This window comes from Metopolophium dirhodum, chromosome 7 (assembly GCF_019925205.1).
Source record: "Metopolophium dirhodum isolate CAU chromosome 7, ASM1992520v1, whole genome shotgun sequence".
Classification (NCBI taxonomy): Eukaryota; Metazoa; Arthropoda; class Insecta; order Hemiptera; family Aphididae; genus Metopolophium; species Metopolophium dirhodum.
The window spans coordinates 20,459,819-20,476,580 of record NC_083566.1 but is presented as its reverse complement, the minus strand read 5'-3'; the positions used below and the strand labels follow the sequence as shown (position 1 = coordinate 20,476,580).

Sequence of the window (16,762 nt, the reverse complement as noted above, 5' to 3'; positions counted from 1 at the left end):
GCATACTCTATAGAATAAAGATAAATGGAAATCGTCAATGTTACCAACTATAGTAACTATTATCTTACGAATATTGATTAATCGTTATATTGTACCTAATATACCAATAAACTATAAGCTATAAGTTATAACTAAACTCTAAAGTATAGTTATCAAATTGTATACAATTTATAAGTGCCTAATTTTAAAGAAGCATCACCTGTATGTATTGTATTTTGTAAAACTTGCTATTGTTTGGAGTTTCTTTCTATCGTACACTATATTATTCCCTCTTCGTCTAATCATTTTTAGAATTTAGGGTGCCATGATTAATGGCAAAAGGGGAAAGGAAACCCATTTGTCTATCGATTAACCTCAAGTAACATACAAATATCATATCCCCTTTTACAATCCCGCTTCCGGTATACTATACTTACATCTTCGGACCCTCCAGAAAAAAGACACATCTATATAGACATAATCGTGCAATATCTATTGAGTCATACTTCCGGAGATTTTGTTTATGAACAGGACTAACCAATAAATAGACCACCGTGAAAATAAATTATTTGTACTTACATACCGTATAGTAATTACCTAGTAATTATATACATCATGTCATAATTTGAAATCATTGGCGCATATTATTGTGCATTTGTGCTCGAAAATGAAAATTTCACTATAATATAATAGTTTATATTAAGAAAAATAACTGTCTGTGGTCATATTACTCATACCTATTCAGTTTTCGGTATAAAATTGTTAAAATACGGTATTTTATTTTTGTATTGTATTACATGGTATTATACAGACATATGGTATAAAACCATGTGGTATCTTAAATTATCAACAATTAAACACAGGTTAAAAAACTAATAATCAAAAGTTTTCGATTATTAAAGATTTGATATTCTTTTTCAATTAACCTGTATTATAATAAAATAATATTGTTTAGGATAAATTAATACAATATTTATAGTTAATTCTATGTAAGTACCTATATGTTCATCGGCAATATGTAACAAATAACAATCATAAAATAATAATATAATATGTTAAATATTGTTTACGTAGATTAAAAACAATTATACTTATAATATAATTTATTTATATTTATTATACGACCAGATTCCATAGAACATATTGTGCTCAATAGCTGAATAAAAGGGTAGGTATAACGTAATCAATTATGATAATCGAAATCGACAATTAAAAATATATGGGTACCACAGTACCACCTATAGTAATTACCTAATTAAAAAAAAATGTATGGACAGGAGACGGACAGCAGATCGGCGATTCATTCCGATAATCATTCCGCTTAACTATCATATCGATAGCTCAGGCAACAATATTGTATTATTATTTCAAATTTAAAATGATTACATTCGAAAAACGATTCTGTGCAGCCATTGAAATATCAAATAGTGTTTATTATCAGTCACTAGACAGTGATCATAATAACGTTTTTAAGAGGAAGTCATACCCGCATGTGTTGTCTTCGTCTTACAAATGAAAATGTATATAAATGTACAACATAGCAAAAAGAGTTTTGCGTGACAATTTTTATCGCACAATATTTGTTGTAGAACTACCAAATTTTCACAACACGTAAAGAAGAACTTTATCCGTGCAACAGCGTGCTTTTTTAACAACACTATCCAATCATTTTTTATAAGCAAATGAAAAAAACGAAATGTTTAGAAGTAAATAACTTGTTTACTATATAACTATTTATGTTATCTAAAATATAGGCACGCTGTTGCATAGATAGTTTTCTACCCTATATGTTCGGACATTTTGGAGCGACTACTACAAACATAGAAAGAAAAAAGTTGTCCCACGCAAAACAGTTTTTGTTATGTTGTAAATTTGTAAGACGGAGACAACACATGCGGGAGTGACGTCCTCTTATTAATGCGGTATTTGCATATACATAGTAATACTATGAAATAGTTTGTTAGATATGTTCAAGTATTAAATACTCAACAATGATGGCTACATCACCTTTATTGAATTATAAAATAAATATTGATGTAAACTTAACTATAATAATATATAGAATTATTCTTTGAAATACAACAGAGTAAAATCTATTTTTCTTTTGAAAACTAAACAAGCAGTAAACACACCATTTTTTCTAATCTAAAAATTATAAATCTCATCTATAAATCTGTGTCCAATTTCCGATGTACTTATCTATATCTGATAAAAGTATAATCCAATAAGGGAGGAGACAAAAAATCAACGCGCCATTTTGAGCAAACCAGAAATTTACCCTATTTATATAATTAGAATCCATAAAATGATAATTTAAAATATTTATTATACAAAATACTATATTAGAAAGAAAACAGTGATGACCTACCGGCTACTAATAGTTGGTCAATATATTTTATGCAATATAAAACTATGATTCGGAACGAACCGTATTAATTTTATTCTATTTACAATTATTAATTTATAACAAACGTAATCTACAGTTGGCCTAAGTTGAATTTAAATACAATTTTAATTTATCTTATTTTCTTTTTGTATGCTGATTTAATAATAATTTATGTTTAATGTACGTTTAATTCACCAAACAGGTCATCCCCATTTTTATTTTTATAATGTATTTATTTAAATTATGATTTTTAAGGTTTTAAGTTTTTTTTACCGTAAATTGTCATATACTTACTATTATTCTTTATGCAAATATTGAAATATGCAATCCAAAGAGTATCCTATAAAAAAAAGTTTATTAACAAACTTTTTTTCAAATTAAAACCTACCGTATTAACAATTGTATTGTAAATTATTACGGTAATGATGTTTTTGAAAATGTTGATGTAATATGTTATATGTATTATGTACCTATACTTATAGCCTATTGGCTATAAATCGAGATCCGAATGATTGTTTTGTAAATAATAGTAGATACGATTGTATAGTTATTAATTTGTAAAAATTATTTGGTATAATGAGTTTTTATCACTTATATAATATAGTTATATCTAATTAATATTTTATGTAAAAGCATTATAATACATTAATAAAAGTAAGAACATTTTTCTTAGTTCCTTAGTGCATAAAGTTTAATAGTACTCAGTAACTAGGTATTTGCTCAAATTTTTTGCATTAAAAATTAAAACTACCAAAAAAATCATCTAAAAGTTGTTCTCGTTTCAAATAAGAGCATCAAATAGTTGCATCACCACAAAATATTCCTAAAAAGGAATACAAATGTAAGTATATGTAAATATGTTCTTCAAGTATACCTAATAATTTATAAAATCAAAATTTGAATAAATGCGCATTAATAAAGAATAAAAGGAGAGGGGCGGTGAACATTCTTGATGAAGCGACCTGTATAATAGCGGTGTTCAGGAGTTCAGGACGCGCGATCGAACCAGAATCGTCGAGAAATCGTCCGGTTGGTTTTGAAATGCTCGGATTATGATGGTGTGCGTGCACTGCAGTACCTCCTTATATTATTATAATATACAGAACGATTTACCTGCAAGTTCTGAGATTCTCTACGCTGCTGAGTGCTGCAGACTTCCAGAACCGGTTTCGTACGGATTCAAATTAAACCGTAGGTATTATATTATACTGTTGTTGTAGCCGTCCACCGGGCTATTATTAAGTAATTGATAGAAACTTCTCAGTTCTCAAACATGCGTAGCCCCACACCAAATACCTATACCTATATTATTATTATATACTTCTTATATAGTCTTATACATACCTTATAACGTCTTATAATAACTATAGGCCATCCACGTAAATATTTACCTACAATAAAATATGTATTACGAGGTGCTGTTTTATCGTTTTTTCGATTTTAATGCTTTTGTTCCACGACCCGCAAGTATTGTATTATTATAAATAACCAAACACAAAAATAAAATAAAATATTTGTTCTCTTTATACATATAAAGAATCGCACATAATACATATTATTTTTATAATCATAATATTATAAATTATTATACTTATATAACGGCGATTTATTGGTTTTATTCGAAATGTCACTGTAATTGTTGTAAAGTTATCAAAAACGAGCAAACGTCCGATAAAAAACTGCAGTTGTTGTTCTTTATATATTCTTTGTCGTTTTAAGTGCACTTTGCATGCGAACACAATAACTCCAAAAAGTAGCGCACGTCAATGAGAATATTGCGAGATCTGTGCATAAGATGTAGAATTATTTCCTTTCACGAAATAGTGGTTATTTTCTCTTATACTCGACTGATGGCTTTGTGCTTTATTTTCTATCTGAATCTTACAATTAAAAATATTTAAATGTGTAAATATTTGGAATGTAAATTGTAAGTGGTGGTCCTGTCGTTCAAATTAATAGATTTTGATGGTTTATTATGAATGACGTAAAACATTTAAAATTTGTAATACCATATAACTTAAATGTATGTTGGAAAATTATATAGGTTGTCATATTAAAAATGTAAAAGTTTATTAGTATTCGCAGTATTTCCTGGGCTGCATATAGATGTATTATCTATTTATAGTCTATATGACTATATCGATAACATAATATTTAAATCGCACGTTTTTATTGACCGCATAAAATTCTATAAACCATATTTTAAAGTTGATATGAACGAAATAATAATATACACAATACATTATTACAAGTTTTTTTTGAGCAAATTTGTAAATCTGGTTTTTAGAATAATGTTGATTTTAAAAACATTTACCTATTTAAGTCACGTAACTTATTTTTTACAATTTTAAAATTTCATTATTTTTGTTAAATAAAGTTGATCCAGCCGATCCAGGCGTTAAAAACATTTTAAATTCAAAAAGTATAAACTTTTTTAAATATTTTATGAGAATTTTTAAATAGGTAGGTACTTGTTAAAATCTAAGTTATTTTTTAAAATCTACCTATTACTTTTCAAATTAATGACTAATGAGTTACTTTAAAAAATGTTGACATCAAAAAATCATAAAAAAAACCACTTGAGTTTGATAAATGTGTTACAATCAAACGTTTTCTAAAAACCAATTTACAATTAGGCTATTTTAAAATAAAAAAAATAAATTAAATCAGATTTCAATTATTTTATTCTCATTTCTCAGTATTAAAAAAAATAAAAATAAAAAATATTAACTAGAACGGAACTTATTTAATTTGTCAAGTATTCCTGTTACACCCTGTAAATAAGTATATGCATATTATAATATAGAAAATATAGAAAAGTACCTAGGCGGGAAAAAAATAATTAATATATTTTTGTTATATAATATTACATAAAGTAATATATATATTTTAACAGGTGGGGTGAGAGGCAGAGCCCCCCTCGAGTCTTTTTCATTTAAATATGTAAAGCCTCCTTAAGTCAAAAACTGAAATTGCGCCTTAGTATAATACCACTGACAGGTGACAGACCGTCTTCGCTCTGAATCCTTTATCGTAAATAGGTACAATGAGTTTTGTTATTATTGAATTCAGATTTAACATATTATACAATACAGTGACTTAGGTACGCAATACCGAGGCACACTTGACACTTACTGTACATCAATATGTAGTTTATTGTAGTATTAGGTACTTACTTCCCCCCATTTTTGTTTGTACTTATCAATAAAATAATGTCGAAACGTTTTCTAAACTTTATACCCATTCATTTCTTACTATTACTTACTGAAGAAATTAATAAAATTAATGATTTGAATATCTATGGGACAAGCGTCCTGTAAATTGTAATCAAAATACGCCGGGGATGAAATGTCTTTAGTTTCAATTATAGATAATATACAAATTAGTCCGTCTCACGCGTCTAATTCGGATTTTTCAACACCTAACTATATAGATAGAGGAATTTAAATTATTATTTTTACTGTCACCCGGCATGTCGTTAGTTTTGTATATTTTATTATCCATGCACAGTACAGGTATAATATATTATCAGTGTACAATTCTCGTATAACCTGATACAGAACTCAATAATCCGGCAGCAGTTAAGCAGTCGACTGCCACGCATTATCCAGCATCATCGGTCGGGCTTGTTCTTTAACGGTTATTCTTCTTGCGGTGACCATTACATTAATATATTTATCTACTATACAGCATTATTAATAGTATATAAGTAGATAGGTACACAGAGATTACTGCGAGTTTCCTCGTAATATCGTCGAACGTCTTTATATTCAAATTAAATAATAATAATAATAATCGTCTCGCGCGTCGGCCGCGTTGCACTGATGTTTATTTTATTTAATATTATAGGCAAGTAGCCGAGGTTATTATGCTGTATCGACAATAGTGTTTTTTTATGTCTTCATTACTTACGAGTTACGTTTCTTTATCGTCATATAGTCGCACGTGATTTCGTTTCGAATTTTTTAAAAATGTTTTTCGTCCGACATTTTGCACATTCCGTGGCGATACTGATAGTTGTCTAACTATAATAGTAGATGCGCAATATATAACTATATAAGACAATATAAGATATTATTATTGTATACACTACCAATGTCGAATCTTCCGTTTGCGTATCCGATACGGATGTCCGTTATTGTACGACGATAATATACCTACACTATATTATAGTCCGCTGTTTAACTGTTGTGTATACAAAATAGTGATTAGTTACGGGCAACTGATCGCATCTCAGTATTTTTGTTATTACTATTATTATATATTTTTGTAGGTACACGTCAAGTTCTTTACAATATTATAATTATATTACATCATGTCGACACATAAAACTCAAAATCACTGTTTTTTTCCCCCAGCACATGTGTGTCAACTGACAACCAAAGATACGCTACAGCAATATATAAAATATTATATATTGTAATTTATAATATGTAGGCACCTCCTACGTACCACTACGCCTATTTCCTAAGCTAGAATTACGACTGTAGGTTCAACCGCTGTGTTCAATAGCCACGTCAGTATTATTTTTAACAGTCACATGCAATTTTGAGGTCGAATTCGCAGTTTAAATAGTTTGTTTACGTTTTTAAATTACATTTTAATAATTCTTTACATATCGGTTTAACAGGTGTCTGAAGTTAGTAGAAAAATTCGAACCTACAATACTATACCGCAGCTTTAATATTCTATATTTACACCCAGCTAATTATAAGCTTCATTTTATAATTTTAATTTCGGTCCAAACGTCAATACACGACGAAGCAATACATAATTTCTAGATAATAATATCATAATTTGTAAAACTACATTTGAAGGTGGGAGGAGGGTATACCATTATAATTTGCTTATAAGTTATCTATACCCAATATGAGTTAATTGCATATTTTGTGTAAGAAGGTTTATAGATACTACTTGAATAGTTGAATAGTTAAAAATAATTTAATGCTACCTACCTATATAAATATTATAAATAGTTTATTAAATTTTCTATTATAAACAAATACTTTTATTTTATCTAGGTATGTATATACAATTTAAACAGTATAATATATTAATGGTTGACTTATTTTGATAGGTACATGTTATTCTTTATCTTTATTGTTCAGTATTGTTTCTCACGAGTAATAGAACGGAAGTTCAAAATATAATCTAATTTATTCAATTATAATTATAATCTATTACACGAACATGCTTAAAAATACTAGAGAAATATTTCAAGGTCGAAATTTTTGAATAAAGTTGTATAGCTAAGTAATAACTTGGGCATTTAATCGTTCAAGTAGAATTAAGAATGTTTAGAGAAAACACAGATCGTGGCATCGTGTCTAGGAAAAATATCAAGGCCCCAGATCCTAAATACATTTTTACTCTTTAATTACTTAACATTTTAGAGATAACTACCTTACCCTAAATGATTTTATGAACGTCTCAAAATTAAATATGTATACCTATCTACATATCAGTAGCGGTGATCCTATAGTCCATATAATTTGGTGACTGGTTGGATTTCAGTAGCATATTTGAGGGGGGCAGTGGGGGCGAATGCCCCCCCATGACTTGAAGAATAATTGGTTTTTATAAAGTTGTAATAAGTACATACTATATGATGTTAAGGCAAAACGAATTTTTTTTTATATTTACATGTTTTTATATTATAATATGAAAACATATTAATATGTTAAAGCTGACTGGAGTTTCTAATAAATTTGTTTGTACGTCTTGGGGATAGGCGTTTACTTCGTAGTAGTCAGGGCACTAATCTTATCACATAATTCAGTCGCATACTCGCACAACGATTTACATTATTACCAAGCCTGGATAAGGGGGAGCAGGGGGCCACGTCCCCGGGGCCCACGTATTTAAAGGACCCATAGTCTTCTCAGCTTAAAATTACATTGAGTGGTAATTTGTATTTTTTATAGTGCCTACAAGAATATTTATTTTTTTTCTTGTTTGAAGAAACATGCTGGCGTTGGGTTCCGTCACACGCCTACCATGTTCACCACCACGGGCATAGTTCCCCCTAACTGTGCCCCCCTGCACATATATATTATACTATATGAATATTATTTTATTTCGTAGTAAGTTGTCTAACCAGATAACCAGAAATTCTCCTTTGAAATTGAATATTTAGCATTATAATTTCTTCTAGAAAAGGGTTATTACTCATCAGACACAAAAGTGGTAAACTTCATGGTAAATTCAATAGGGTAGGATATAAGTTTGTGTAAAATAATTAATAATTTTAGTGTCACTTTTAAAGCTATAAAAACATAAAATACTAATGATTTTTTAAAGTTTTTTTTCAATTTTTGTCAGTAAATAATTTTGTAAAAACTTGAACTTGTGATGACACAGATTCATTATAAGTTATTTAAAGTGAAATTAAAAAGAGTTGAGCGCAGATTGAGGTGTCAAAATCAGCAACTTCCTTTAAAAAATCTAATTAACATAAACGTCGTTTTAAAAATTGTTTTCAATCCTTTTCCTAGTTAAACAAACATTTTTGAAAATTTTTTTCTGAAAAATTGCTACTCAATGATATCGTAAACTATTTACCTTATAGTTTTGAAGTTCACTCAGAAATCCTTCCAGCCAAAAACTTAAAAAAATTGTATTAAAAAAGCCATTAACCGGTATGTCCCCAACATATCAGTTCGAAAAAAGTAACATTTTCCAAATTTGTTTTCTATTAACGTAATGATTGCCATTTAAATAAATAGTATAGCGCAGTTTGAGGCGTAAAAAAAAGCTCCTTCCTTTTAAAAATTGAAGTAACATAAACATCGTTTTAAAAACTGTTTTCAATCCCTTTCCTAATTGGAACAAACATTTTTGAAAATTTATTTCTGCAAAATTTTGAATTTCTTGAATTTTGCTCGGAAATCCTTCTACCAACCAATTCTAAAAAAGTACGTAGATCTGAGGAAACTTCAATCTTGTCGCCAAGTACGAAACGCGGTCCGAGGCATTCGGCTCGACAATGACTGAGTTGTAATGATCTGATGAGTTACTTGAGTTCAACATTTTTCTCATTCGGTTGTTCGCGTAAATCTTGTCGCACATATCCCTACTCATCGCTATATTATCATGCATATATTATTCCCCATCGGATTATTTCATCTTTTTATATATGTATTTATTTCAAAGTTTTGGATTTCCCACAACCCATCAGATATGTCCACTTCTATGTAGTTCCCTCGACGAATGAGGTGAAACGTTGACGTTATGTCCACTGTCTCCACCATCAACCTGCAGCGCACGAAGGATGCCGGTCATGAATTCCCTGAGGTTAATAGGTACCTACTGCCGATCGGCTCCACTGCCAATATTCTCGTGCCATCACCGGCGACCGCTGCTGCAGGATTAGTGAACAGACAAACACGAAAAAAGTAGGTAAGTACAGAAATTAAACGCACACACACAAACACAATACTATGCAATTTAAACGCCATTATTGTTTTTTTTTTTAGAAATTGATACGTTGTGGTCGACAAATAAGCTCATCAAGCGCTGAACTTAGAAGAATAATATTTTCGATTGAAATTCAGAATTTCGACTAATGCCATTGGTTCGGTATTATTTGTTTCGAAGTTTAATTCAATACTTGGCACAGATATCACGTTATTTAAAAACTAGAGTTGTGGATTAAATTATGGATTGAATTATTAAAGTTAATTTTTCATTGGTGTTTACATAAATATATAGGTGTAATAAAAATTTAAAATAGAAATACATATTATAATAATAATATTTTAAAAATGTTATAGAAATAATTCATTAATGCCATATTATAATTTTAATAAAAATATTAGGTATACTATTACCTACATAATATAGGACGGATTTATTATTTTATTTAATATTTTTAACTAAAAATGTTTAACATGTATAATTAGGTATCTATGTCTGAAAGAAATTGAATAACGGATATGGTACGCGTATAACATATTTCTTTTAGGTTTTTGGTCCCCGTTTACATTTCAAATTTTCTAAAGCCTACTGGCTACTGGGGTGATCGAGAATTTGACATCACTATTTTGTGGTATGCTCGAATCTTTTGCCGATCACCGACATCGTGGCGCGCTCTGTATGCGCTTAATCGTGTTCTTGTTTGGGGCGTTCTAGGTGAGATCGCACCTCACATCCAGTATAGGTACATCTTTTTAATAACTATTTATAATCCGTTATTTTTACTGTTTTAAAATCTTTTCATAATTCCGTTTTTTTTTTTTTTTAGGAATAAAGGCTTCATGTTTTTGGTCTTAGCCTGTGTTAACAATCAATATTTACACTATAGCAGTGTACAGTGTTACATGTAACTTAATGTAACTTAAATGAGAACAGCAAATATAATTTATATATATGTAATGGTATTGGGTACAGCGGCGAATTTAGGGAGGGCAACGTGACGGTTAAGTTTTCATCGTACTTTATATATCACTCATGAATATTCCTATTCGCCCGCCCACCCTTAAACAAGCTTCAGATCCGCCCTGCATGATTGGGTATAGGTGCTTAAATTATTTTAAATTAAAAACATGATAAAACTATAAATTTATAAAAAAAAATAGCAATCTAAAAAGTTCCATATTATTATCTTGATGTTATACACTTATACGCCATTTTGAATTGGCAGAATTTCAAATTGGGTACCATGCCCGGTATGCTAGGTAATAACTAATAAGGAATGTCTTATAGGTAAACGATTAAATTGAACTATATGTGATCTTTGTAAATTTAGGTTGTTAAACCAGGTTTTTTTTTGATATCAGGTGTTGTATGCCTATATCTCGAAGCGAACTCAGCCGGTAAGTTATGCCAATAGGAAGACCATATAGGTAGGTAGCGTTTTAAAAATGGAATAAAATATAAATATAGACATTTTCATCCATACATAGGCATATAAGTATACAGTTATAAAACACATATTACTTATTAGTTATTATATATATAAATAATAAATAATAAATATATTACTATATTTTAAAAAATTACTAGGGGAAGTGGTAGTTTAACTATCTATGGTTCATTTTCAACTTTTATTCTACAAGATTCCTTAATCCTTCATAGAGTAATAATAATACGGCCACCCAATTTTGTATAGGGCATTTAATCCTAGTGATGCCGTGATGGATATAATAGGGGATATAAGGAGCTATTTGCATTTAATGGGCAATGGGTTATTTTAAAATGGTGTTCTAGGACTCTATCCCCCTCCCCCCTTTGTAACTATTAAATCTTAGTTGGGTTATGTTGGCAGCTGATTAGAAAAGTTACCCATTAAATAAATTTAAAAAATCTGGGTAATCATATTAATATGTTATTTCGTATAGGTACTCGGTTGTGGCAATTCTAAAGTTGGACGCCATTTAGGGAAGGGAAGTGGAAGGGTGTAAATTGGAACGTGGCTACCCTATTTTTCTGTGTTTTATTGCCCTGTCATACAATTTACAAACGCACTGATGACGTATGCCTAAAATATTAAAATTTATGTAATTAATATACGTATAATATTCTCCTCATATTATAAGAGTATGTAAGCGTATAGGTTCCAATCTTCTGGATAATTTTTTTTTTTTTAATAATACATGCAATTATATAGGTGCCTAGCTATAGATAGCACCTATAATAATACGACTATAGTGTCGATATTAACAATTATTCTTCCAAAAGCTTAATCCACATTATTATTCATTAGCCTTATAAGCTGTATTTCAAAATGGCAAAAGCCAAAAGTCAAAAGGTGAAAAATTTCAATAATAAATAAATTGAATTCATTAAAATATTAAAATATATACAACCCTATATGATATATATTTTGGCTATATCCCCAAACATGCACCGCTGAATAAAATACTGTAGGTACCTACTTATTTACTGCGATGATGAAAGTGGTGAAAAAAATTGGTCTGCTTAAATTTGGTTCCGCCATTAAAAACTCAAACGGCGCCACTGTATTTGCTATTTAGGCAATAGTATACTGTCTTCAAAACTGATAAAATTAAGTTTCTAACTACATAATACGGTATATGGATGTAATAATTTATGATTTTACTTACCTAGTTTATCAATTATTAAATTCTAAATAATGATATTATTATCCTTCACATTCATTTAATTGGTAACCAATATATTATGGCGTTCATCAACATCGCGGCCGTTACGGTCATCATGGAGTATGTATCACTGTATCATAGGTACTTATACTATTAACATGGTACCTACTCTATGGCAGTCTATGCAGAACCGTGAATCGACTAATCCCGATATAAATGATATTATAATGTCCGTTAAATCGCTTAATTTTGTTTTTAGCAAAATAAATACTATAATTTACATTTATAATATTTGATTTTAGTATTTTAAAACCTCGAGTAACTCTGAATGATACATTGAATCTCATTGTGCAGCTGCGAGGATTCTGTGACCGCATTATTTCAGAGAAAAGAAAACTTCGTTTATATTTATTTTATATATTACTAGTGTTTAATATTATAAGAGAATATAACTACGAATCGAGATAAAATGACATCTACTCCCGAGCTGGAAGAAAAACCCCTGACTGGATTCTCTAAGTATTTCAACACAACTACTATAAACGGCCGGGTGAATGTGAGTAAACCTATATAGTAATAATTAGTATGTAGTGTGCGTCGTCAAGAGCGTTTTTACTTTTTAACGTATAGGAATTTAAGATTTTGTTTAGTTAAAATAACCTACACATAAATTACCTATATAGAATTTTACAATTCAAAAAATTTTTTTATGGAGGATGGTCTGGACAGTAATATTCCAATCAAATCCCCCTCCCCGGATCCTCCTTTAGTTTACCTTAAACAATTGTTTACATCTTATAAGTATCTTACAATATTTTTACAACATATTTTATTATACACTGTAATGACTAATGGCTATCGAACGATTGATACGTTATACCTTTTGGTACGATTGAGATATTGAAAACATTAACAAAGAAGTGTGAACTTACAACTGACCCAATAAACCAATACAATTGAGAACGAATTTAGGTACGTAAAACGTTGCCATATAATTTATTTGGCTATCGAAGGATTCAGTTATGTATTAGGTACACAAATAAAATGTGAATAGGTAGTAAAGATATTCTTGAAAAAATTCTTAAGTTTATATTTATCATCTCATAAAAATATATGAGCACCCACCACCTATAATCAATAAAAAACTATTTTTTAATTATAAGTTTGACAAAAATTTGGAATAATATCCATGGTTATATAGTAACTATAAATTTATAAAAAATGTAATACGTAAACCTATGTAATGGGTTATCTATACTTATCAGAGGCGTAAATAGGGGGGGGGGGTCCAAAGGCACCCCCAAATCACTCAATCCCCTATCAAAAAATGATAATATAATAAATGTTTTATAACTTTTGTAGTTGGTGGGCCAATTTTCACATTTATATACACTTAGGGTGGGGACCCGCCAGAATAAAACAATATTTTTATTCGTATTTAATTTTATAATATAACACGGTACACAAGTTCAAAGTTGTCACATTGTAGAATACGTCTTGTATATAAGTACAGACTGCCACCGTGCCATCTCCATTTTTAGATACTGAGAGGAGCGATTAATGTATTGATTTTACAATGTTTTATTTATTTTTATCGTTTTTTGTGTCTGTGTACACGACAAGTAGTCAATAATGCTTTGATTTTCAACTTCAGTATCTTGTTCGATGACAAAGTGAATTTAGTTGGTGTGTTGGGAAGGTCAACATTTAAAATTCTAAATAATTTTTAAAAGAGCAGGGGAAAACAACAAAATAAAAATTAAGAAATAACCCCGGAAAAAACGATTTTGGTTTAAGGTTCCACATAAGTAGGTTGTATAATTGAATTCAAAATTAATACCATCCATTGTTTTTTTTTTAATCTGCATATTTTTAGATTTTTAGCGCATATAAATGCATTTTTTTGAACTTTTAAAGTCATTTTTTAGGGCATGAACTTATTTATGAACAGTATTTCCAATTTGGGATATAACCTAACCTATGGCGGGTTTCATTAGATGTAGACCTGTGATTTAAGTTGAACATAAAATATTCTTTAACAATTAGTAATCAAAATTGATTTTGTCAGGAAATATAAAAATATACTTACTACATATTACATTTAATAAAACTAACTTAAAAAATTGGGGAAGTTCGTCGACACTAGCGTACAAATCATAGGTCTCTATTGTACAGTACTTGTCATTAAGTTTGTCACTATAATAGATATATTCAATTAGAATTACAATTATGCATTATTGTATGCAATAAAAATGATTCCGAGCAGAGATAATGTGTCACCAAAAGTAAATTGCGATTTTGACAACTTTGTCAACATTTGAAATTCAAACCCCCATAAGAAATTAATGTAGCTTGACCAGTAGCGCACACTGGAGGGTTCAAGGATAGCAGTTGCTACCCCTGATTTTTTTGGATGGTGGGTGGGTGGACCTCATGGCTCCAAAATATTTAGATCATAAAAATTCTCCTACGTATAAAAATATTGAAAGTAAACTATTGAATAATTATAGGCTATAGCCATTAGTCTATTAGCCAATATAGAGGTAATCAATGCAATATGCTACCCCTAAAGTTTTTTGAGTGTGCGCCACTGAGCTTGACCCTCTGAACATCTTTTAAATCCTTGCAGGGAAATATGAGAAACTTTGTATTAAAACCTTATTTTTAAACCATTTTACCTTGAATACATTTTTAATTACATAATAATTTCATAATTTGACAAATGACTTATGATATGGTATTAAACCTTAAAATTAGTTTTACATTTGAAAAAAAATAATGGTGTTATCAGGTTCTATTGTACCAACATACTAAGCCAAGCTATAAGGTTTAAAAAACGTATAGCCCTTAAGCCAAACAGTATGATTTAGTGCCAAATCACTACATTTTTAAAGAATACTTGTCCAAATGATGTAACCTTTTTTTAAGTATTATAAATTATAGCTGCTTAATTAGATCATGATCAAACTATATACTTAAGCTTCTGTTATTCTGTTATATATAGATTTCCTGTGCTACATTTGCAACATTGGGAATGTTTTTACTGTACATGAAGTTCAAACCAAAGATGGAAAAAATACCACATACAAGCAATGAAAAATAAATACACAAAAAGTTATTTATTTTTTTGTAAATTTTTTCTTTTCAATATATATAGTGGTTTTCATTTTTCAAAATTCTATTTAGAAAACAAAAAATAATATATATGTAATAATGAAAATAAAATGATAATAATAACTGGTATTCTTTTATAATAAATATAATTATTTACTAAAATAATATGGTTTTCAAAATTATGATATTTTTATTTACAAAAGCAAATTGAAATGTATTAAAAGTATACGTTTGATATTAAAGTAAAACACGCAAGTTTGTAAAACCTGTTAAAACAAATGTAGTGTCTCCTATCAACTTAAATGCCCCTTAGATAAAAATATAAATCAAGAAGTTATCACAGCTTCTACATGTGTTTTAAGTGGCATTCTGGTGTGCCTACGCTCTTAAAAATAATCATAATTTGAATATATAACTCTACACATATTTTTTCATTGTAAAATTACTTTTATAAAGTACATTAAGAGAAAATAAAAAAATACTTATATAATTCAATGTTTAAATTAGTCAAATGTTTCTTAATTATTATTATTTACACAATAATGTTCATCTACATTTGGGCATACTTATAGTTGATAACTAACATGGAAATATTTTTATTATTAAGAAATAAAACAATTATTTACATATTTAAAAATATTTCTCATAGTTTATTATTTGAGAATAGCTAAATATAGAAAAAAAAAATTGTGTAAATGTAAATGCTTATAAAATTAGATGACGTACATTTTTAAGTAAAAAAAAATAAAATTAAGAGTTTTCATTAGAATTTAAACCACAGACTCTATCTGTTTTATTTCTTGCAATGGTGGTTTATTTGGCGTAGGAGCTGTTTCAATGATAGTTGGAACTTGGTGATGATGATGGTGCGTGTTGTCTTCCTCTTCATCGTCTTCTTCATCATCCTCATCAATTGGAGTCAACGCATCATCGTCGTCTTGGGGTAGGGCCATCTGTCTTTGGTCCAAATAACGTTTTAACGGAGCCGCCATAAAACTAGTTATAGCAGACAACAGGAAGAATACAGCAGCCATAAAGAATGGCCAGTCATATGACTTTGTGTAGTCATATACTGCGCCAGCTAATGGTGATCCGATAATTGCGGCCGCCCCACGGAATAATATCAAAAGACCAAAGGCATTTGTGAGCTTGTCCAGACCCAATAGATCCACAAGAATAATGGATGTTAATGATATGTAGCCAGCTAGAACATAATAAATAT

At 29.4% G+C, this 16,762-nt stretch overlaps 1 protein-coding gene and 1 long non-coding RNA gene across 5 annotated transcripts in view; one reads left to right on the top strand and one right to left on the bottom strand.

Annotated features, from left to right (window-relative positions):
• Positions 1 to 3,351: 3,351 nt before the first annotated feature.
• LOC132948117 (uncharacterized) lies at positions 3,352 to 15,572 on the top strand. Its single transcript, XR_009664997.1, has 3 exons — positions 3,352 to 3,556; positions 12,729 to 12,982; positions 15,431 to 15,572. It is a non-coding gene; the product is annotated as an uncharacterized LOC132948117 (long non-coding RNA).
• The window catches only part of LOC132948116 (monocarboxylate transporter 1), a 79,470-nt gene continuing 78,227 nt past the window's right edge, over positions 15,520 to 16,762 (bottom strand). For all 4 annotated transcript variants that reach the window (XM_061018438.1, XM_061018436.1, XM_061018440.1 and 1 more), the window contains exon 9: positions 15,520 to 16,744. In XM_061018438.1, coding sequence (XP_060874421.1) covers positions 16,311 to 16,744 — 434 coding nt within the window. In that variant the 3' untranslated portion in view covers positions 15,520 to 16,310. The remainder of the gene's footprint in view (positions 16,745 to 16,762) is intronic.